Source organism: Melampsora larici-populina (assembly GCF_000204055.1).
Source record: "Melampsora larici-populina 98AG31 unplaced genomic scaffold MELLAscaffold_59, whole genome shotgun sequence".
NCBI lineage: Eukaryota > Fungi > Basidiomycota > Pucciniomycetes > Pucciniales > Melampsoraceae > Melampsora > Melampsora laricis-populina.
Genome location: NW_006768823.1, coordinates 205682 through 230230, shown reverse-complemented (window position 1 = coordinate 230230; position 24549 = coordinate 205682). Strand labels below are relative to the sequence as shown.

The 24549-nt window shown below is 43.1% G+C and overlaps 4 protein-coding genes across 4 annotated transcripts; 1 reads left to right on the top strand and 3 right to left on the bottom strand.

The window, feature by feature from the left end:
- Nucleotides 1-12108: 12108 nt before the first annotated feature.
- Nucleotides 12109-15075, bottom strand: MELLADRAFT_79245 (uncharacterized protein; the record flags this gene model as incomplete). The annotated part of the gene is made up of 8 exons (XM_007416286.1): nt 12109-12517; nt 12589-12924; nt 13000-13161; nt 13226-13372; nt 13481-13597; nt 13661-13797; nt 14011-14538; nt 14641-15075. 8 exons carry the CDS (start codon nt 15007-15009, stop codon nt 12280-12282), a joined length of 2034 nt encoding a protein of 677 aa, XP_007416348.1.
- Nucleotides 15076-16765: 1690 nt separating this feature from the next.
- MELLADRAFT_73188 (uncharacterized protein) lies at nt 16766-18228 on the top strand (the record flags this gene model as incomplete). Its single annotated transcript, XM_007416345.1, has 5 exons — nt 16766-17073; nt 17142-17340; nt 17449-17509; nt 17604-17715; nt 17788-18228. 5 exons carry the CDS (start codon nt 16798-16800, stop codon nt 18148-18150), a joined length of 1011 nt encoding a protein of 336 aa, XP_007416407.1.
- Nucleotides 18229-19000: 772 nt separating this feature from the next.
- MELLADRAFT_67858 (uncharacterized protein) lies at nt 19001-20802 on the bottom strand (the record flags this gene model as incomplete). Its single annotated transcript, XM_007416285.1, has 6 exons — nt 19001-19946; nt 20009-20130; nt 20189-20269; nt 20334-20490; nt 20553-20635; nt 20707-20802. 6 exons carry the CDS (start codon nt 20800-20802, stop codon nt 19001-19003), a joined length of 1485 nt encoding a protein of 494 aa, XP_007416347.1.
- A 1095-nt stretch (nt 20803-21897) lies between these two features.
- Nucleotides 21898-24191, bottom strand: MELLADRAFT_118052 (uncharacterized protein; the record flags this gene model as incomplete). Its single annotated transcript, XM_007416284.1, has 6 exons — nt 21898-23188; nt 23252-23373; nt 23432-23512; nt 23571-23727; nt 23791-23873; nt 23946-24191. 6 exons carry the CDS (start codon nt 24039-24041, stop codon nt 22246-22248), a joined length of 1482 nt encoding a protein of 493 aa, XP_007416346.1.
- Between the last annotated feature and the right edge of the window lie 358 nt (nt 24192-24549).

Genomic DNA, 24549 nt, shown 5'->3' with positions numbered 1-24549 from the left:
GTTTTGATCCGAGGTAATTCTCAGGGCAAAAAAATACCTTGGGCAAAAACCTCGGACAAGGTCTGTCCGAGGATTTGCCTCCGATGATGCCTCGGATTTCTCAACCCGAGGCATCTATGCTGGCAGTGGTGGTTCTGGGTTTTTGTACATCTTTTGTTTGTTTTTTGCATGTTTTTGTCTCTACAATTGGTGTAGTTCCACATCTTAACTCGTTTATCACACAATGTTCATCACCTTGCAATTGTAATCATCAATTCTGATAAAATGCTTCCCAGGGATCTTTCCAAATTCAATATTTGTCACATTGAAAAAGGATTTGAAACCTTACAAACCAAGAACAATGCTCACTTAAAACCTTTGAAAGAGCTGCTCAGCTCAGAAAAGAGACTCACCAAAGCTGACAAGCAATTCATGGATATAACAGCAAACCTTGTTGATGAGTCGAGGTTAGTGGAGCACATCAAACAAATTGGAGATGTATCCTGTGCCGCCATTGAGTTTGACAAGCAGGAGAAGGCCATGTTGGAGGTCCTACTCCTCAAGGCTGACCAGCCAAGTCCAGTGACGGTGAAAGCAAATAGTGATTCTACGGCCTTTGCATCTTGAACAAAAGTGTGACCATGAAGCTCATTCTAAGTGAATGAAGTTTTTCAACTTTATTCCCAGAAAAACGGAACTGTACGGAAGTTTTGCAGCCAAACCCTCATAAGCCTGTCTGCTTTCAAGGAAAGACAGGTGAGCAACTTGGCTTTTACTATTAAAACAACACAAAAGCCTGGATGCAGACAGGACTTTCTTGCAAGTGGATCAAATAATGGTACCAAGAGCTTAGATTGAAGGACCACAAGATTTTACTTTTTCTTGACAACTTTTCTGGTCACTCAGTCAACCCAGACAGACCTTTCACAAACATCTGTCTGGAATTCTTTGCCCCAAATCTTACATCTCACGTCCAACCACTCAATGCAGGAATTATTGCCAATCTCAAGTGCTACTATCAATCTGAATTTATCAATTATGTGATTGATTGTTACAAGCGCAAAATCTCAATATGTTGAGATCTACAAGAGTCATCAACTGCATGCAATGAAACTTGCTTCTGAGGCCTGGTTTAGGGTCTCCAACACAACAATCACAAACTGCTGGAGAAAGTCTGGTATTCTTTCTGATTGAGATCCAGACGGATCAGTCATGAATCAAGATGATAATTTCAATCCTCATGATCTAAATTTGGTTCCAATCATTGATGAAGAAGCTAGAGTCACTACAAAATCCAACTTGTACAGTCTTGAAAGTTTGAATATTGTCCATAAACCAAATCGAATGTTGATCTCTGACCTCCTCATGCCAGTTGGTGAACATTCAGGTGTCTTAGAAGAATGGACACCCAAAGAGATTTTTGAAAGTATACAAGAGGTTATGAAAGAAAACAATGAAGTTGAAATCACACCACTGCCACCTTGACCAACTCACAAAGCCTTCCTCAAAGCCTCAGAAATTATGTTAGGATATCTTGGTTAAGATCCAAGTGATGAAATCAAAGGGTTTGAACACACCATTAGTGCCTCTGTAAGACATTGTCTCTTAGTCCGTTTCAAAGCTGCCAAGCAGCAAAGCCTCAAAGATGTCTTCTCTAAAGATACTTTGTGATATAAATTGTAGATATGTTTCTCTTTCATAACCAATAATTTGTCTGCAATGCAATTTCTATCGGTTTTGACAGAGATCTGAACAGACACTTGGTCAAAACCAATAGCTTTACTGTTATGATCCTATACAGCATGTAACAGGATGTGAAAGGCCCGATGCTACATATCACAGATACCTCATAGTGTAGTCCACGTTGTACGGCGAGAGCCTCTCTTTCTTCTTCATCCGACAATTTGCATTACTAGGATAGATATACGGAAGACTCCTTAACCCTCCGTCAGAACCAAACCCCAAGAGCAGTCCTAACATATTGTCGGATCCAAATCGACAAGCGTTAAGGAATCAACTCTAGACTAGAACCCACGATATCAGATTTTCTCGAAGAACCCAGAACCCCAAACTCAGATCCGGTTAATCCCCATCTCAATAATCAAGGTTCACCAATTAGATTCAGCCGTAACCTTATTTCTACTAAACCTCAAGATACTCAACAGACCTGCATCGAACCCCTCGGAATCCTATTACCACGTCTCCCTCATACAGAACCCCCGCCGACGACGTCGAGTCAGACAGCGAATCATACACATCCGTAGTTGAAGGAAGATCAAACCCTCTCGATACTTCTACTACCCCGCATTTGAGTGATTCGAACTCAGACATCATGGAAGAAATACAACGACAAATCGCAAACTTACAGACCTCGTTGAACGAAGAGCGACAACTTCATGAACAGGCCAAAGCTAGAGGCAGACAAGCCGAAGAGCTTTTAGAGGCTATGATAGCCTCCCAATCGGTGGCGTCTAACGGCGGAAACAACCCTGCCGTCGATACCGTGCGACCTGAACATCCCCCTGTCCTGAAGGGACCAAAAGTCTCAGCACCTGATAAATTCAGTGGCACTCGTGGTGGTCCGGCTGAAGTCTTCGCCAGCCAGGTACAATTGTACATGATGGCCCATCCATACCTTTTTCCGGATGATCGCGCTAAGGTAGTTTTCACCCTATCTTACCTCACGGGTACTGCTAGCGCGTGGGCTCAACCACTCACGAACGAACTGTTTGACTCGTCAACTGCCCACAATGTCACCTATGAACGACTTGTTCGCAACTTCAAAGCAATGTTTTTTGACACCGAGAAGAAATCCAAAGCTGAAAAAGCAATCCGAGCTCTCACTCAGAAATCAACGGTAGCAGCTTATACCCATGATTTCAATCTGCATGCGGCTAGTACTGGTTGGGAGACCCCTACGTTGATCAGTCAATATGAACAAGGCTTGAAACGTGAAATTAGGGTGGCGATGGTTATGTGTCAAGAAGAGTTCACAAGCATTGAACAAATCTCTAACTTAGCCATTAAATTAGACAACAAGATCCACGGTGTACCTGACACGTCCACAGCTTCAGCTCCTGTAATCCGCGACCCTAACGCAATGGACATATCAGCATCATTCACCAGACTATCCGAAGAAGAACGTACCAAACGATTACGCACAGGACACTGTTTCAGATGCAACGGACAAGGTCACATATCTACATACTGCCCTAACCGCAAATCAGATAGTCAAGGGAAGGGAAGGAATAGTTATAAAGCTAAGATAGCAGAATTAGAAGTGAAGTTGGCAGCTTTGAATGGGAAAGGAGAGGATAAAGAGGATAGAGGTGAAGGGAGTAGTAGATCTGATAATTCAAAAAATGGAGGCGCTCAAGCCTGAAGGTCGTGCCTAGCTTGAGCAAAGAGGTTATTTTAGATGCAATTGATTTAGGGGCTAGCACTGTTGTAAAATGCAATTCACGTGATCCACGCTTGTTTTACTCAGTCCCATTCTCATTGCCCCAAATAACCCGTGCCACACCAATTGACTCACCCCCTGCTCGTCTCTTAATTGACTCAGGAGCCACTCATAATGTCTTAGGCGAAGAATATGCTCGGAAAGCAAACCTTCTTCCCCACGCAACCCAGACTTCACGAGCTGTTACAGGCTTTGATGGTTCAGCAACCAGCTCAACTCATGAAGTAGACCTCATCATCAAGAATGACAATCACCGGACCAAATTCATTATCATTGACATCAAGAATACTTACGACGGCATCTTAGGTATCCCATGGATACGCGAGAATCACCACACCATCGACTGGACAAACGGCACGATTCAATCTGAAAGAACATCAATTGCCTCCGTGGCTTTGGAGTCGTCCGATCTGACAAAACCCTCTATGGACCCTAACGTGGAACTTGGGAGGGACGCTAAGAATCGTGACGAGGGGATGCGCATTCAAAATGATGCATTAACATCCCCGCAGAGTGAGTTTGATATTGATTCTATAATCCGTGATTCCTTAGAAGAGACTGGCAAGCTTGTACCTCCTCTAAAATTACAGACAGACACCAAAACATTTTTGAACAACACCATCCCGACACACGTACACGACACGAACCCGGAACCCAACAAGAAGGACCACATTGCAGCTGTCGCAACAGCTTTGTCAAGTCCGCAACATAACCCTGGAAGCCCAATGGAGCCCACAGGGCACGCTAGGAACTATGACGAGGGGGCGAGTATCTTATTGAATACATCCAAGCCCCCGCAATGTGAGTTCGATACCCGTCCCATCTACCCCGTCTTTGAAACAGCTAGCAAGCTTTTGTCTCCCTTGAATGCTAGCAGCCCTCTCGAGATATCAGCAGCCAGAGCATCTTGGTCGACGTCAGCCCGAATAGCAGCCGACGAGAAACTGAAAGCTCCAACTATACCCTTGGAAAAAATGGTACCATCTTGCTACCATCGACACCTACATATGTTTATGAAATCAAAGGCTCAGCGATTACCACCAAGGCGCAAGTACGATTTTAAAGTTGATCTCATTGAAGGTGCACGACCCCAAGCCAGTCGCATAATCCCATTATCACCAGCGGAAAGCCAAGCTTTGGACGAGATGGTGAATGCAGGACTGGCTAGCGGTACAATACGCCGAACAACATCTCCTTGGGCCGCTCCGGTCTTATTCACGGGAAAAAAGGACGGTAATTTAAGACCGTGTTTCGATTATTGGAAACTCAATGCATTAACCGTCAATAATAGATATCCCCTGCCTCTTACTATGGACCTCGTGGATAGCCTTCTAGACGCCGACAAATTCACTAAATTAGATATGCGTAATGCATACGGGATCTTACGAGTTGCTGGAGGCGACAAAGACAAACTAGCTTTCATATGTAAAGCAGGCCAGTTCGCACCACTGACAATGCCGTTCGGACCCACAGGCGCACCGGGGTATTTCCAATACTTCATGCAGGACATCCTTCTTGCTCATATCGGGAAGGACGCGGCGGTGTTTTTAGACGACACTATGATCTATACAAAGGATGGTGTAATACATGAAGAAGTGGTTAACAAGATACTCGACATCTTCGAAAAGCATCAACTCTGGCTTAAACCTGAGAAGTGCGAATTTTCTAAACCCGAAGTCGAATATTTAGGCCTGATAATCTCAAAGAACAAAATCAAGATGGACCCGGCTAAAGTGAAAGCAGTAGCAGAATGGCCTGCACCCAAGAATGTATCAGAACTGCAGCGATTCATAGGCTTTTCAAACTTCTATCAAAGATTCATCAACCAGTTTTCCAGAACAACTAGACCCCTACATGAACTGACGTGTGACAAGACCCCGTACGTATGGAGCACTAAATGTGAGGCAGCATTCAACACTCTAAAGACTGCATTTACATCCGCCCCTATACTGAAGATCGCGGACCCGTACAAACCCTTCGTACTCGAATGTGACTGTTCTGATTTTGCCTTGGGAGCGGTACTATCACAAGTATGTAAGGAGGACGGTGAGATGCACCCGGTAGTGTATTTATCACGATCTCTGGTTCAAGCTGAACGCAACTACGAGATCTTCGATAAAGAGCTGCTGGCGATTGTAGCTTCTTTCAAAGAATGGCGCCACTACCTGGAAGGCAACCCACACCGGCTAGACGTCATTGTGTACACCGACCACCGCAACCTCGAGACATTCATGACCACGAAGCAGCTAGCTAGGAGGCAAGCCCGTTGGGCGGAAACACTGGGCTGTTTTGACTTCCAAATCAAGTTCCGACCCGGCCGGCAAGCAACCAAACCTGATGCTTTATCTCGAAGGCCTGACTTAGCACCAAGTGAGAAAGAGAAGCTGACTTTCGGTCAGATGCTACGACCAGAAAACATCGGTGAAGACACATTCCCACCAGAACTTGCATGCATTGAAGCGTTTTTTGATGACGAAGAGGTTGAATTGGAAGATGCTGACCACTGGTTCGAGGTTGACATACTAGGAATCACGGAGACGGACACTGAAGAATCCATTTTGAATGATACTGAGATCATTAACCTGATACGCACAGCGACACTTAAGAGCTCAAGACTGCAAGATACAATTCAAGCTGTCGAAAACCCCATATCGGCCAAATTCCACGAGCTGACGAACAAATTCAAAGCGAAGGACGGGGTATTGTATAATCAAGGCCGGATAGAGGTACCAGACGATGATTACATCAAGCACCACATACTGAAGAGTCGACATGACAGTTTGATAGCAGGACACCCGGGAAGGGCCAAGACTCTCGGATTAGTGCGTTGAAGCTTCCAATGGCCTTCGCTGAAAGCATACGTTAACCAATACGTCGACGGGTGCGACTCATGCCTGAGGATGAAGACCAGCACGAAGAAGCCATTTGGCACACTAGAGCCACTACCGATACCGGCGGGACCCTGGACCGACATAAGTTATGACATGATTACCAGTTTACCTCTGTCAAACGGCAATGATAGCATCCTGACGGTTGTTGACAGACTAACAAAAATGGGCCATTTCATTCCGTGCAGAGAAACTATGACCTCGGATCAATTAGCCGACCTGATGATCAAACACGTATGGAAACTCCACGGCACACCTAAGACGATCATTTCGGATAGAGGTAGTATATTTGTTTCACAGGTTACACAAGAACTAGACAAACAACTAGGCATCCGATTACATCTCTCAACCGCGTATCACCCACGCACAGATGGGCAAACGGAAATTGTCAATAAGGTAATTGAACAATACCTGCGACACTTTGTGTGTTATAAACAGGACAATTGGGACACATTACTACCGATCGCCGAGTTTGCGTATAATAACAGGGATCACGCATCAACAGGAGTCTCGCCATTCAAGGCAAACTACGGTTACGAACCTTGTTTCAGTGGAGTACCGTCAAGAGAACAATGTCTACCAATAGTCGAAGCACGGCTTAAAACTCTACATGATGTACAAGAAGAACTGACTGAATGTTTGAACATAGCACAGGAGGACATGAAGTACCATTTCGACAAGAACGTACGGCCAACACCCGACTGGCAAGTGGGAGATCAAGTATGGCTTAACAGAAAAAATATCTCAACTACGCGACCAAGCCCAAAATTAGATCACAAATGGCTTGGCCCGTTCAACATCATTCAAAAAATATCAAGATCAGCGTATAAGATCAGCATGAAGGGCGTACACCCGGTATTTCACGTATCTTTACTGAAGAAGCACACTCAAGACACAATTGATGAAAGACGGCAAACAGAACCTTCAGCAATCACAATCAATGACAATGAGGAATGGGAAGTATCTGAAATCTTAGACTGTCGCAAAAGATACAAGAAGAAGGAATATTTAGTAGCTTGGAAAGGATTCAGCACGGAACACAATTCATGGGAACCTGAAATTAATTTAAAAAATAGTAATGATTTAGTAAATGAATTCAACAAGAAGTTTCCAGACGCATCAAGTAGACATAAAAGGACACGGAGAAGGGTGAGAGGGTAAGCTTTTTCCCACTGGGTTTTTTAATGCTACCCATGGAAAGGACGCAGAACTCGCAAGAGGGAGTTTGGGCGTAAAAGGGGGGATACTGTTATGATCCTATACAGCATGTAACAGGATGTGAAAGGCCCGATGCTACATATCACAGATACCTCATAGTGTAGTCCACGTTGTACGGCGAGAGCCTCTCTTTCTTCTTCATCCGACAATTTGCATTACTAGGATAGATATACGGAAGACTCCTTAACCCTCCGTCAGAACCAAACCCCGAGAGCAGTCCTAACATTTACCTCCATTTTTTTGAGTATTGGTTTTGACAAAGTCAACTGTATGGTGATGATAGTGCTTTGATCAGTAGAGAGAGGTGTGTGTGGTGAGAGATTGATTAAGAAAAATGTTAATTCAACTTCTTGCAATCTTAATCAAAAGAGGTCTCATTTTACCTACCTGACATTATAAATGAGTGTGATGTGCTTTCTATCATTCAATCAAATGGAAGGCTGAGATTTATTTCCTGAAGACTGCTTATATGCTGGTAGGTTCTTATTTGAGTGGAATCAGCTGGGATTTATAGACATCTGACATACAATGCCAAGGGGACTGGATAAGAGTTGATTGTAAGATGATTCCATGCATTGCTAGTTCTAGCATCAAGCATGGGGGCAAGATCTACCTAACATAAGCCCCACAAATCAGTATCACAGAGACGTCCCCTGGAGCCTGCAGAGGGAATAGGGTATGTTTGCATATCAAACCCTGAGTCAAATATGAGATGCATGTCAGATTGGCTATCATGGGATGTGTTGGAGTTTGTTCAACTGGTACATAAAGCTCTGGTGTTGGAACACCAGTACAACTATTGAAAGTCTTTTTCCGTTCATGATCTGGTGTTCTGTCAGGAATTTGAGTCTCAAGACCCAAGTTTGAATTCCTACTTTCAAGAAAAAGTTTTGGGGTGAGTCTGAATGAATCTGGTTGGAGAAAAATTCAGCCTCTGACATTTTTCTTTTCAGTTCTCAAGATGATGTGCTCTTCTTACCTGATTGATGCACTCCTCATGAGTCTGATTGTATGTGTTTACATTTAGAGATCCCTGGATATGAGAACTACTTTGTCAATCTCCAAACTCAATGTATTGTGACTGCATCAGATGATTTGTTCTTGAATTTGTAGCAGACTCTAATACCAGAAGTCCTTGACCTTCTGTATCACAACATTCAAGACTACCCAATATAAGAAAACTCTTACCATAGTTTGAGGCTCTGAGTTCTTGAAGGAACTTGAGGTCTGGGAGAAAATGATTTGGAAAAAGCTTGTCAGATGGATTCTATAAGTGTCAGGAGGTTTGATAAGTATGTTGACACCTCCATCATTGTATTAGACTATTTGTTGATGTGGCATCCAGAATCACATACAGACACTAGCTCAAGTGTGTTCTGTGGAATGTGCAAGGTTTGGGAAAGAACAGAAGGGTCTTAATTTGAAGAAACAGTGTACATACAAAATATGTCAGACTTCATCCAGAGCTATGTGGACTGCATATGCCAATCAGCTGTAGTTCAATTTCATTTTTCATCATATCATTCTTCCTATATCCTCTTCTCCAAGTTGTAACAGTTGATATACAGAAGGTATATCTCCCCAGTCATGTATCAAGTACTTAAGTATGAGCTCTCCTCACCATTTTTAAATTAATTGTCTCAGTGAAATTTCAGGATATATTTCTTATGAAGCCTTATGAAGCAAATTCCCTTTTCAATCTCCAGAAAATTCACATCATGTTCATCCATGCCATCCTTGCTAAGCTGGGTCTTTGATACTGGGGACCTGACTTGACCAAAGCAACCAATTCCCTTCTCAATTGTGCTTGTCAATTCAGTGCAATATCAGCCTTTTGCCAGCTAACTGCTACTTCTGCCTTTGACAATGCCAACATGGATATGCAGTACATCAACAATTTGCCCCATTTAATCATGATTTACTACCATTGTGTACATCACTACTTGCCTGGCCAATTCTAATAGGTGCAAAAGGCAGCTGGGAAAGTAAAGGCAGATCAAGAACAAAAGACTAACCAAAAAGATCAAGAATGTGTAGGTATTGACAATTTTTTCTTGTTCATTGTGCACTTCTCACTTCCTGCTTCATGTCTTTTTACATTCAAAGTCTTGGCTCGTGCCATGCTTTCCTCAACAACTATCCTTAGTGTGACCAAAGATTCTTGAAAGATGTGGCTGCTCACAGCAATGACAAGAAGCATCCTAGGCTCCCTTTCCACATCATCAAGAGACTTTCTTATTGATCCAAAAATGCCACAAAGTTCATTTTTTGTGTGGATTGAGAAAGCTAAAGCTGTTTCCAAAGAATTTGACCTTTTTCACATGTGAAGAGTCCCTAAAGTTCCAGGTCCATCAATGTTTACTTGTCCCCCTCATGGATGCGCTCTGGATGCTGGCTGAATTCTACAAAAGAACTTGACACACATCAGAAATTGATGATCAGCTCCTTACCACATCCCATCTGCTGATTCACCCCCAGACTCCTCTGATGAATAGTCCAATGGTGGTGATGATGATGCTCAATCCAAAGGCTCTTGAGACATTGATTTGACAGCACCTGTAGACATGGAGGATTTGGAGGCTGATTATTTTGAGGAAGGCAAATTTGAAGATGAAAAGGTGAGATCTGATGAGGATGCTGATGAGGATGCTGATGAGGATGCTGATTTTGACCCTGACGTGCAAAAGAATCAGCCTGCAGCCTCAGGTTCCAAGTTGTCCTTGGACACAGATGATCTTGAGGTGGTGATCTTGTGCAATGCGGCAGTTTTTAACGCTAACATTGCAATGAAGATGAAGCCAAGCAATAAAGACAAATACAACACCTGATATAAAAGACAATCAACAACTTTGGAGGTTAATCTATGGATAGTGAGTTTCCACTGATGTATATAAGCTCCAAATGACAGCACCCCTTTGCTGGCCTCACTTGTGTTTGAGTCACTTTCACCATCTGATGAGAGTGTTGGTTTGGTCTGCACTGATGGTCTTTGAATGTTTCAGAGGTGCTTGGCCTCTTCTTGAAGGTGCTCATTGTCATTTTGGACATATTGGTTCCTGGTTGAGCGGCTTTGATATTTCCCCATTTGAGTCTTACCAGTGGAGTTGACCCAGGGATGTTCAATACACTTGGAGCATGTACAAAATGATAACATTATAAAATCTGGAGTGTACTCAAGATGATTTATTGCAAGAACAATTGGGAATGAAACTGTTTTATTTACAAGGCTTGGAGTTTTGGCACATTCCCTGATTTACAACTCTCAGATTGCTTATTTGCCAATATTCAAGCCCATTTGAGCATGTTGGCATGTTGAAGAAGCTCCAGACCCTCAAGTAGCCGTGATGGGTGCTCCAGAGTGAGGCATTAAGCATTCTTAGGGCGCGTTCACTTAAGCAATCTCTGGTGAGAAATCACATTCTGTAAAATTTAAAGTGTCTATTTGGTGGTGTATGTTTCATTTTTGCATTAAAAAATTTACAGAATGTGATTTCTGGTCAGAAATTCCTTAAGTGAACGCACCCTTAATAAAGTCACTGCACTGTTGCACAGAATTTTCAAAGCTGTTGCATGGCTGGTACCCACTGTCACAGTTTGATTGACAGGTGTTGCCCACCCAGGAACAATGTATTTGACATCAAAAATTGTGTGAGAGCTCTTTGTCAAGACTGGATACCAGTCAACAGTAGCACGAGTGCTCGCCATACACACCAGCACCCACCTATGGCTCACACCCAGGAATTGAACCCAGGGCCCATGGATCACAGATGAGAACAGATACCACTACACCATGATCACACACCACATTGTTCTTGCCTATCTGTTTCATCTTGGACAGCCATTGTGACCCCTGGCCACAAAAGCTCATCAGATATCACACTAATTATCATCAGATATTTCACTAATTATCTCTTCAATTAACTGAACAAATGAAACCAAAAAAGCATATCTGTCATTATCCTTAGCTTAGACTTTGATTTGTTTATTTTAATCATTGTCACTCGATTTTTGGATATCTTATATTCTTCACATCTCAAGTCGAATCAGTAACCTATCGGTTATCTAGGTGTATGGTATAAGTCTAGAAAGAACTTCATGATGTGGGAAAGAAAATAACAATCCATTCATGTATCGTTCAAGGCCGGTGGATCAAGAATGGCTCAAGCCCGGTTTAAAACCGGTTTCAATTCAAATCGGCGTCAAACGAGTTCTGCCCGGTCTAGCTATCCGAGAACCGGACGTCGGGTCGGAAGAACCGGGCGCCAAATAGTGCTGTCCAGAGTGCGCTCCCGGAGAGATTATCCTCTGTTTGATTGACTCTTCAACATATGTTGGACTTATGACACTCATTTTCTTCTTGGAACATTGCTTGCTTCGAATCAAATGCGCATTTTTTTGCTTTGACCCTGCCAAATTATACCCATAGCTCCAATCTTATCAAATTTCACAGGTCGCACATGGGCACATCTTCAAAGTTTGCAGGTGTCATTTGGCAAGTTCATCTACCTGATTTACTTGAGGCTGGGTACCTCCTGTCTTTTGACTCGCTATGTAGCTTCAATTGTCAAGAAAAATTGATTTAATAAATTACCTAGAGGCTATCTTAAAACCTCATCAATAAAGTTTGGGATTGTAGGAAGTTTAATATCTTATGATGTATTGAAAACACAATGACACCTTACACGTTGGTGGATGTCATGATAGAAATACAATGGATCATTTCACGAAGAAGTTTTATACTTGGAGAGGTAGATACTTTTTGATCATGGCTTTGAGTTGTAGACACGGGTCAAGTCCATCTCCCTTCTTATGGTTACCTCCTTCGTCTTCAGACAAGACGCCCATGAGCCATCTGGTCATTTTTTCGATTGATGGGTATTGATACACTACGTTCGTTGGAATTTTGATCTGTTTCTCGGTGTTGGCCTTGATCAGATGCGAAGTCTTTGATCGGATAGAGGTGATATGGACACTGAGTAGAAAAATGTAATGAGTTCATGGTGACTTGACATGATGATCTCGTTCAAAAAGAAATTCGCTAACCTATCGCAGCCTTGATCGAGAAATAGGTCATCATTCACTTTGACCTCCCGCTTGAGAACGGTTTGAATAATGCTCTTGATACTCAATGTGACTGAGGATTCCGAAGGTTTCCCAGAAGAATCAAGGAGCCGCAATCCAGAGACAGTATCATCATCAGGCTCTTGTTGATAAATCGCTTCAATTTCTTCGGCTAGAAGCTGTAAAGTTTTAGGTCGTGACACTAATCCTTTGGAGTTCTTAGGAATTGATTTGGATCGCGGATCAATGACAAGGATCATATTTCGCGTTATTCTACCATGCGCAGGTGCAAGCTTGTTTGCTTCTTCAATTGAGGGCCTTTGAAAATAATAATCATAAGTAAAGGAGGTATGCTCGTACGAGCACTAGTATCGCATGGAAAGCACGACATACCAGATTAAGTCGATGTAGCGCTCAACGGCGGAACGGTCATTTACGTCCACAGCATATTTCTCGTGCGGTTCAATGACGACACCAATTTGAGGCTTTCCACGCCCGAATAACAATACACCGTTGATCGCGTGATTGGATCGGATGGTTGTTTCTGATGGGATTCTGATGACAAAGGCCACCATCAAGAAAATCGTCGAGTAGTGTTTGAAGGAACAAGGAGGCTCACGGGTTTATTTTTTCCGAATTAGACAGAGTGATCTGATCATCAAGTCTACCCACGAGGCGATACATAGAACGGGTTGGATGTTTTTCCAAAAGATCAGATGTATGATAAGTTTGTGGTCCGAATTCTTTTTCGAACCCCAAAGAGCACCTATGTTGGTCGGTAGCCTATACGATTACGAGAAATATCATTCAATTCAAGCTTTGATGTTCATAACAATGTTGTAAAATGTGGCCCACATTTATCACCAGCTCATACAATCCGTTCTCATGTGGCTCCAGTTGAGCCTTGATTTGTGGCGATATCTCGAAGTATTCCCAATCCGCTCCGTAGCAAGGATCAGGTAGGCAAACCGAGACTATCCCTACTTCGGTGCTAGATCCAGGAGAATGAGCTTCAAGATTTGAAGGTGCTTAAATACCAAAAATAATGACTCACATGCCATACAAAGAACTGATCTTGACACCATTCTGTTGAAGTAAATTCCCAATGTTGACAGATAAGGGTGCGCCGCCGTAAGCGATGCGTTTAACACCTTTTAAAAACTCGATACTCTCTGGCTCTTTAGAGTATTCCTATAATAAGTCGAGACGTGTCAAAACCACACAGAGCAAGAATATACCAGGCCAAAGGTGACAGTAAAATTGGCTCACAGCGATTGTGAGAGGGCTCAGGACTACTAGAGTACAACCCAGTAATCGCATGGCTTCCATAATCGACACTGGGTTCGGTGTCCTCACCACGCAACGCTTGTTCTGGTCAAGCTCAGGACGAAAGAAAGCACATACAAGGCCACTTGAAAGACAAACGTTAAAACATGTTTGAACTCCTAATGCATGGTACGGTGGAAGTGCCATTGCTGAAATCAATTCTCCCGTCCAAGAGAATTGTCCAAAATCAGATGAGCGTAAGAAACATTGAAAAGTGATTCTATTGAGAGGGATTAATTTTGGTATGCCAGTTGAGCCTGAAGAATGTAAGATCATAACAGGAGCAAATTCAGATTGACTTGGTTTGGGGATTTGCGCGAGTTGATGTGGTAAGTCGTGATTGAATTCATATGGAGAACCTTTGATCAAGCGAGGGAAAAGTTCGAATGCATTTGGAAAGCCAAGTAGGTTGAGAGAGTGAGATTTTGGTAATTCTCGTTCTATATCCGCTATTTGATCACGACTGAGCTTCTCTGAAATTGACATATTTGGGAAATCAGAGGCTTTGACATCAGGGTCAAATTCGACATAAATATGTTTACAGCCGCTTGCTTGGATCAGATGAACGATTCCATCAATCGAGTTCCTGGGTGAGATTAGCAAAGGCTAAGTCAAAAGAATCAAGGCAAAGTGTTAACGCAGAAAACAGATGGTGAAAGTTTGATCGGCAAAAAAAGGATTTTCTTGCGCTAAAAATGATAGACTGACGATGGATCCTGTCCTGATGATGGTCAAAAGAATGGCGTAGTATGTCAATGGGTCCTTGTGCCCGATGAGACCAATTACTGCAGGCTCTTTAGCTGGAGAGCTCTCGAGGGTGTGACGTAGCTTATGGGCAACTCCAACCATCGCACTCCCTACCTCGTTCCAAGTGATGACATCCTGTTTCATGGATTGGGTTTCAGATCCCGCCAAGATTGCAATGGGATAATTAGGATTATTGAGAGGATGGAATTCAGCAAGTGAGATGGAGTTAAAGGTTTTCAAGTCCAAGTTAGGTTTCTTGAAAGTAGGTAGAATGGGTGTAATGAGTTTATGATAATTATCCGAGGATGAGAATTGAGTGGTTGAATACATGATGATAAGACGAGCAGAGGTTCTTTAGGAAGTCAAAAACTGGGATGATGGATGGATGAAGTATTGGGATAACAAGTCTCGATGAAATGGGTTGCTTTATAAATTCCTCTCTTGACCCGTTGACCATTCTGACCATAACTCGATGACATCATCACTTCAACTTTTCACATATCATCTAAGTTTTACTTAATGGGTCACGGTGTATGATTTAACTTACGCTTTCTAATCATTTATCTCACCTGATACATACCAGATCATTGACAGCTCTACAAGTGACCTAGGTGATTGCAACTTCAAACCTGTTGGAGCAAAAGCTCAGCTTCTCGGATCCAGCCACATAGAGGGATGGAGCCGGGAGCTGGGGCAACAACACTTCAAGCCATGCAATAAAAAAATAGGACTACCGTGCCCCAGTCGTGTCTGGCCAGGGCCGTGGAGGTAAACTATATATCGTGTGGGTTCGGCATAACGGTCGTATTACAGAACAGTTTAGCTCGCGGCACATTGAGATGATCTGCATGTTTGCCCCGCGAGCGTTGTGGAATCTATGTGGTGAGTGATAAAGTGGCAATGACGTGAATGATGATGACATTTGAGGGGTTAGAGTTGTACTACTAGACACACAGAGTTTGAGAAATCTAAGAAACAGAAAACGACCTGCCATAAGAAATAGCTTTGAAGCAAAAGTTAGCTGACAGAGCAAATTAGTAAGCAGAGCGTCATGACTGATATCCTCAAAGGGGCTTGATAGGGCTTGACAAAATATTATTTGCGTAGATCAGGAATCATCACTCACTTTGAGGCCAGGAAGGAACTGTTAGAGAGCACTTGAGATTCAGATAGGCTTCATCATGACACACAGGCAAGTGACATCTGTGCTAGTTAAGGTAGGTAATCAATTATCAAATACCATTGAAAAGAATGTCCCTTTTCCAGAACTACTGTTTCAGTTATTGATGCCTATAAGTATTAAAACCTGAGAGTCAGCTACTGCTCAGACTTTTTGTTTCATGATCTTCCATTGAGTGGTGCCATAAATTGTACATTTTTTTCACAGTCAACCCTTTTTTCTTTTCTTTCTCATCCTTGGTTAGATCAAATGGACTAGTGATACTATGTAAATGGCCATCATTGTTGGCTTGGATCTGGGAATCTAGGATGTACTCAAACAAGAGTATCCAGGAAGATATGGAGCCAAAATGTCCTGTATCATTATGGCCCTCCACAGAATGGCATTTTATTGGAAGTGATGTCTTCATGATATCAGGGTCTTTTGAAAAACTTTTGGAAGTATTCTTGACTTCATCAATTCCATGTTCCTTCTACTTGACTTTGGAGATATATGATCTATTCTTATTGAGGCAATGTCCCTTCAAATTTTACCTCTTCAGATCTAGTACATAGTAATGCATGTCATGATGTACTATTTCACATCTTTCCTTCTTTCAGTAAAAAAACTCATACAAACCTCTCATCAAACTCTTTGCTCCGCTAACACGCTTTGTTTGGTTCCCATGACTTTTTCTCCTGGGCAAAGAAAATAAATCATCAATCAAATGGATACAAGCTGCACCTGTTGCAACAGCTCATAACTCAATTTTGTGAAGCAATACTTGTACAGTAACATATGTATGTAAAATACATCGGTCATCACAGTCGGCCAGCGGGTGGTCCGAGCCCGACCCGGCTATACTCAGTAGTACCGATTTTTTTCATGTACATTCATCCCAAAGATTCAAGTCCTGGCCCATTTGGTGTCGAAAACCTCATTCACCTTGACCTTCGACTATGACTTCCCTTCAACGATGTCGTCTATCTCTGCATTCCTTGGGCCCAACGAACGCTAGTTCTTTATTCAATCTTTTCCGATCATTTTCGATATCGGCATCATCTGCCAATTCCAACACTCAAACCGAAACGGCCGCCGAACCTTCACAGAGTTCGGAATTAGTACTTCCTAAATGGACACCCGGGATTCGAAGAACAGGAGTTATAGCTCGAAAGCGCGGTATGACAAGCTTTTGGGACGCAGATGGAGTTCGTGTACCGGTGACAGTGCTAGAGGTAAGTCTCTGGATTCTACCGGATCAGTACAAGATCTATTTTGCTGATAGGATAGATTATATTGATAGCTCGAAGATGTTCAAGTGATTGGTCATAAATATCACGCCCGAGACAGTTACTGTGCTGTCCAGGTTGGATGCTCAAATCGGAATACTCGGAATAATTTAAATAGCTCGCAGAGGAAGTGGTTCGAGCATGCAGGAGTTAACCCTAAGCATCGAGTGGCTGAATTTCAGGTGACAGATGAGACCTCATTAGTACCAGTCGGTAAGCTATATCATGTTCCTCACTGGCCCCTCTTAGGATTGCCATTAGTTTTTCGATCTGAATTATTGAGCTCACCGGGGCTTGTGGTGATATTTTTGGGTCAACCAGGTACGGAAATATCTTCGGCCCATTTTGTACCAGGCCAATTTGTCGATGTCAAAGCAAATTCGTGGGTCATTTTCCCAATATAAGCGCTTCTGGTAATTTATCGAGCTCACTGGTTTGCCAACTATATCTGGCTACGTCATGACTTACTTCTACAGGAAAGGTAAAGGATTTGCGGGTGTGATGAAACGATGGGGTTTCAGTGGAGGTAACGCCTCGCACGGATCAACGAAGCATCATCGAAAAGCGGGATCCACAGGTCAACATCAGGTGAGTGAGAAGCTGTGATCTACGAGCATCGAATAATATTCGCTTCTCACTCACTATTGCATGACCTCATAGGATCCAGGTCGAGTATGGCCCGGAAAGAAGATGGCTGGACGAATGGGAAATCAGCCCATCACAGTACGGAACTTGCTGGTAGCTCGGATTGACACCGCGCTGAATGTAGTTTACGTGAAGGGACAAGTACCAGGTCCGACAAAGGGTTATGTAAAGATCTCAGACGCTGAGAAAGGCGTCCATCGGGTCGGTCAGCACTGGATTCGTAAGGGCTGGACTGGCCGGAAGGAAGAGGGTGAGGCAGGGAGCTGGGTGCTACCCGGTCGAATCAAAAGTCTTCCTTTCCCGACCATTGATCGGCAAGTTGCATCGGAATGTCTTCCCGAACAGGTCAGCTTTTTGGGTGAAAGGAGGTTGAAATGATACAATGCGCGTCATAATCTCGCACATCTGTATGTTTACCTATGTAATGAATAAACATAGACTTGTGCCTTGGCCCCCAAATCTTCCTCAGTACTCTTCTTCTCTCCGAGCCTCCATGCGAAATGTGAGAGAGAACCTGACTGCAACGTAGGGCATTTTGGAAGACTTTTTTCAAATAGCAATGTGGCTATCTCTACAAACAACAGTATGGCTGAAGGACCATTCATACCTAGCACTACGACGTGTGACGCTGCTTTACATGATCTTTGATCTTGTGGATCAATCGCGCTGCCTGAAGAGCAAATGCACTTTGACCTTTCTAGCACGGTCTACCTTTGCCCTCCCTGAAGTCATCCAGCAGATAGTGTGAACGATGAAGGACTGTTAACTACATCGGTCTTATTGTTCGACTTTATGTGATAAAGGAATCCATATTCTTGGAAAAGCATATGAAGTGGAAATACGAAAAGCAACGGTTGTGCTTAAAACACTTGATACAAAAGAATTCTTTTATTTTGAAAACTGTTGAGATCATTGAGAATGTCTGTGTGCGTTCATGGATGTTAGAATTACTTGGTACAAGGAGTCACTAATGCGTTGAGGATAAGATATATTTGGAAAGTGCCATATGTACAAAGAATTTACAAATAAAATAATCTGCCAGTAACTGATCTCCTTGAGCATCAAGCTCTTCAATTGCCCCACCACCTCGGCTTGTTATCCTTGAAACAAGCTCATCGAGAATACTAATTCCTGCGTCGCTATATACAGATGTTGTTTGAATCGAAGTAGATCTGCCATTATAGATCCCGTGAAAATTATGGTGAGTATTTTCCAAAGTGAAGGAAATCTAGAGGTCTATATAGTTTCTTGGATCAGTAGCTAAGCGTGGAATCATCTCAAGAATCTTTTCACGATCCTTGGTCATATTGAGACTCAGCTCGTTGAATGGATGGATCATGTAATTGGGATACCATCGCACATCTACACTTCTACATGATCCTGTTGGACCAATCAGATCCTGAGAGCCACGCAGTAGGAACATGATGTTACAAAGATTGCTAGCGGAACTACAGACAATTGACTCGGAATTGTCGACAGCGAATGTGAGATCACGTATTAGTTCTGTGGCGAGCTTCTTTCTGACATCCAATGGGGCGGAGTTGAATTTTGACTGAAGATGCCCGTGTTCAGAAATCGAGATGGTTTTGGGTGAGACTATTAGCGGAAAGCGTTGTGAAGGGGGATAGAATGATTGATATTCTTCGAACATCTTCAAGGCGCCTTCGGGATCATCGGACAGGATGTATAAGACTGGTAGCTCTTTGGATGTCTTCCAGTCGGGCACATATGATTTGACTACCTCAAAAAATGGGTGAGGGTTTCCCTGAGCTGGCTTTATTCCGATAGTCACGGCGGGCTTCATAGCATCATTCTCTATTATCTTGTCTCCCAGTCTGAAGTGTATAGTAATCAGTCTTCTGGCCATGGGGGAATCTAAGTCAAAGTCAGCTGAAGACCTGCGATGAGACACAATATTTTCAAGAGCAAGCATTCTTTCGTTGAGCTCAACCTTTAGTTTTTGGACTTCTTCCAAAATCATTTTATTTGGCTTCCATATGTGCCGAAAAGCTTCTGATTTCGCATCGAAGATGGGCTTCACTGAATGATGGAGATTTTGTACGGCGGGTAAGATAGTCCTCTGTTCTCGATAATTGAATAAGTTCCAAACAGCGTGAGTGTCTATGGCGCGGGAGTCGACGTGTTGCAGGAGGTAGCCACTATAACTGACATCACTACAAATAGAAAGGTATTCAAAAGAGCCATCACCAGAAAGTATAGGACCATATCGACTCACATGTCACGATTTGCCCAAACGTGATCAGGCTCATTCACTCCAACGTTTGCGAAGCGTGTACGTGGCATTTCTCTCCAATTTTGAGGGGGTCGGCAAGCTAGTGGGGGTATATCGAAATAGTCCTGGAGATGAAGAGTCAGTATATGTGACGCCTCTTCAAGCAAAATAGCCATCACTCACGCTCAGTTTCCCGTAGTTCCAAATTGAATCATCCAGAAGAACCGTGTAGTTGAGCATGGATGCCACAGCAGCCGCTTCACCCTGAAAGATGACAGTACGTACATCAGGTTCTTATCAAGGACAAAGAGAATAGGGATTCACGTACATAGTAAGACAATTCAGACCCCAATCCGGCAAAATCTCTCAATGTATATAACATCGTTTTAGCACACGGTGGAAGCTCTTCAGCAGGTCTTCTTGCCATACCATCCGTCTGGGCAACCCCTATCCGTGTTCTGCGAATTTGAACAATCTCGGTCTTACTGGAAAAACATCAAGTCAGCATTCAAAATTAGTGTTTTGAGGATATGGCAGATTTACGAACTGTGGTGACCAAGACTTCAATAACCAAGATGATCCCGTGAAGAGCATCAAAAGAACAACAGCCATCAAAGTTTTGAAGTTTCCCTAATAAGGTGGAAGTGTGTGTGACAATCAGACCAAAATTTGCATATCTTGCTTTCAGAGAAGATTCGTACCCGTGGTGTGTGCATGAAATTTCGAATTGCCCGGACATCCGAGAATTTTGATTTTACGGTATGTTTGCCCATGTGCACGGGAATGAGAGGTTCCATTGTCGTTTTGAAGTGATCAGTGTAAAATCGGTGGGTTGAACTCTGAAGTACCGGTCGATATTCGATGTCTCGCTCAGAATTGAAACTCCTGTCTGTCAACAATGACGAGTCTGATTGCACGTATTGAACTTGTGTATTTGAAAAGCAGGCGACGGGTGAAGTGATCCTTTGAAATAATTATGAGGTTTATACAGTCGATCCCAGAAAGCTGGAATGGATGGTTCGAACGCCTTGGTCAAATGTCGCGCCCAAAAACTATTGACAAAGTTGTTTGGCCCATGGCCTGGTGTTGCTGGCTGTTGCTGGTAGGTAGGTAGCGAGAGCAAAATGTTCGAACTCAATGGAATGCTTCGTGGCAGCGGCGAGGCGTCGAGTCGCTCCGAGCCACCTCGCAGCCGCCACGAGGGACTCCATTGAGGTTACAAATGCCATGGTTACTTGATTCTTGAAAAGTCGCAGAGAGATTGTTGTGAAGAGAAACAAGTGCAAAAGTGACGTGGACCAGGGAGATGGACGTCGCCATGAGGCCATGGGCTTTGTGCAGGTAGCTTGAGCCTTTGCAGAACCCCCAAATCCTTCGCAGCACGAGGCCCTACCTTTGCCACCACTCACAACGAATCGCACAAGATGGTTGTACTTTTGATTATTGACAAGGTGCATGATGACAAGCTTCTCGCTTGGAAAAAAGTGTAATCGTGGATTGATGATTATCATGACAATCTTTTGGATCAGATTTCTCAATGGCTTACTTATAAGATCCTGAACTTTGTAGAAAGTTGAGTGGACTGGATTGATACTGGATTCAACATGATATGTTAAGCGTACCTTGATCAGATTGTAACCTTCGATTGGTCACATTGGCCTTTCACCCTTAGCATCACAGATTATGGTTGTCTCGTAATGAAGCATCTGTTGCAGGACAAATGATCAAAGAAAGCAGCATTCGAAACTGAAATCAGTATTGAGAAAATCATCAAAACGCTAGCAAAACTTTGTCAACTGTAGAAAACGTTTGTGGATGCGATTCTACCTCTGAAAAGAAAATTGTTGATGGTCTCTTTGTTGAGCGTAGCTGTGGCAAAAAAATTACATTTTGAAGATGAACCAGATCATCACGAATGTCTTTCTGCATTCATGCATGTTATTATGTAGGTAAATTATTTGTTACAAGAAGCAACGCTGGCGCTGAGGATAAGTTATATATTTTAAGAGTGTTGTACACTACAAAGAATTCGGAAATAAAATTAGTCTACCAATAACTGATCCCATTGAGCATCAAGCTCTTGAATTACCTCATCACAACGTCTTGTTTTCCCAGAAACAAGCTCTTCAGGGTATCATTTTCTCCGTCGTTCAATATAAACAAGTTTGTTGATATAACTCTGCCATTAGGACTCCCGTCAGAATTCTGATGCTTGAGGTATTTTCCGACATGATTGTAATCTAGAGGTCCACATAGTTCCTGGCATCAGTGGCTAAGCGTGGAACCATAGCGAGGATTTGGTCCCGATCCTTGATTGCATCGAGACTCAGAGCGTTCAATGAATGAATCATCGCATTAGGAAACCATCGTACATCTACACTTCTACATGAGCCTGTGGGCCCAATAAGGTCTTCAGAACCACGTAGGTGAAGCATTATGTTACAAAGATTGCTTGCTGAACTACAGACAATTGAGTCGGAATTGTCGACAGCGAATGTGAGATCACGGATCAATGCTGTGGCAAGCTTCTTTCTGACGTCCAAAGGGGCAGAGTTGAATGATGACTGTAGATGACCGTGCTCAGTGATAGAGGCGGCTTTGGGTGAGACTATGAGTGGAAAGCGTTGTGAAGGGGGATAGAATGATTGATATTCGTCGAACATCTTCAAGGCGGCTTCAGGATCGTCAGACAGAACGAATAGGACTGGGAGCTCTTTGGATGTCTTCCAATCGGGTACATAGGATTTCACTACCTCAAAGAATGGATGAGGATTTCCTTGAGCTGGTTTCATTCCGATGGCGGCGGCGGGTTTCGTATAATCATTCTCGTCTATCTTGTCTCCCATTCTGAATTGTACAGAGATCACCTTTCTGGCCATTGGTGAATCTAGATCAAATCCAGCTGATGAAGTGCCATGGGACGTCTTGTTTTGAGGCGCAAGTAGCTTATCATTCAGCTCAACCTTCAATTTCATCACTTCGTCCAGAATCATTTGGTTTGGTTTCCATATGTGTCGGTAAGCGTCTGATTTAGCATCAAAGATGGGCTTCACTGAGTGATGTAGATTTTGCACAGCGGGTAAGATGCTCCTCTGTTCTCGATGATTAAACAAGTTCCAGACAGCGTGAGTTTCTACGGCGCGAGAGTCGACATGTTGCAGCAGATAGCGACTGTAACCGTCACTATAAACGAGGAAGAGCCACATTAGGATCATCGCCAGATATTGTTAATCCATCTGAACTCACTTGTCGCGGCTTGCCCAGACGTGATCAGACTCGTTCAATCCAACGTTGTCAAAAAGGGTACGTGGCATTTCCCTCCAGTTTTGAGGGGGTCGGCAATCAAGTGGAGGTACATCAAAATAATCCTGCAAATGAAAGGTCAGTGAGTTCACTCTTTGTTCATCTCAAATAGATCTCGCTCACACTTAGTTTGCCGTAGTTCCACTTTGAATCGTCCAAAATCATCGTGTAGTTGAGCAAAGATGCCACAGCAGCCGCTTCACCCTGAAAGATGAACACATCAGAATCTTATCAAAGACCAAGATAATAAGGTTCTACGTACGTAGTAAGAAAGTTCAGACCCCAATCCAGCAATGTCTCTCAATGTATAAAGCATTGTTTTGTTACACAGTGGGAGCTCTTCTACCGGTATTCCTCGAGTATCAGACATGTGGGCAACACCTATCCGTGCTCTATGAATTGGTTTACTTTGAAATTCACTGGAAAAAGGGAGAATCTGCTTTAAGAATCAAAGTTCAATGACATGAGCTGAATTGACAAACAATTTTGACCAAGGAATGAATAGCCAGGATGATCCTATGAAGAATACCAAAGTAGAAACGGAGATCAAAGTTTTGTACTTTCCCTAGGAATATAAAAAACACACGTGAGGATTAGATGGAATTTTGAAGCTCTTGCTTTCAAGGAATCTTCTTACCCATGTTGTTTGTACCGATTTCAGGATTGGCTGGAAATCTAAATATTTTGACTTTCCGGTGGGTTCGCCTATTGGCATGGGAAGGAGAGACTCCATGGCAAATTAGGTAAGATCAGATTAGAATCGGTGTGTTGGCTTCCTGGGATGACTTGGATGACTGGCTACGCTGCTATATCGTGCTCAAAAGATAGACTCTTTCCAACAATTTGACCAGTCGAATTGTAGGGATCGAGGGTTTAACTTGCGTTCAGGGATAGCAGACGACGCGTGAGGTAAGCTTGTAGAACCTCGGAAATGAGGTTTGATCAATTTCGGGAGTGTGAAACTCGTCATTAGGCAAGCGTTTGACGAAGTTATTTGTAAACGAGATTGATGTCGCGCTCTTTCTGGCCGGTCTGACGGACAAGATGCTGTGGTCAATTTTTAGCTATCGTCGTGAATGCCTTGATCAGTCTTATCAATGCTTCAACTTGGCGTTTGAGCTCAGTGATCACCTCACATAAATCGGTTACACGGTCTATTGGCTTCATGCCCCTCGAACCACTGGATCCCACCTCCAGACTAGCCCCAGAACGATGGTCGGTCGTAAACTTAACAGTGGTCA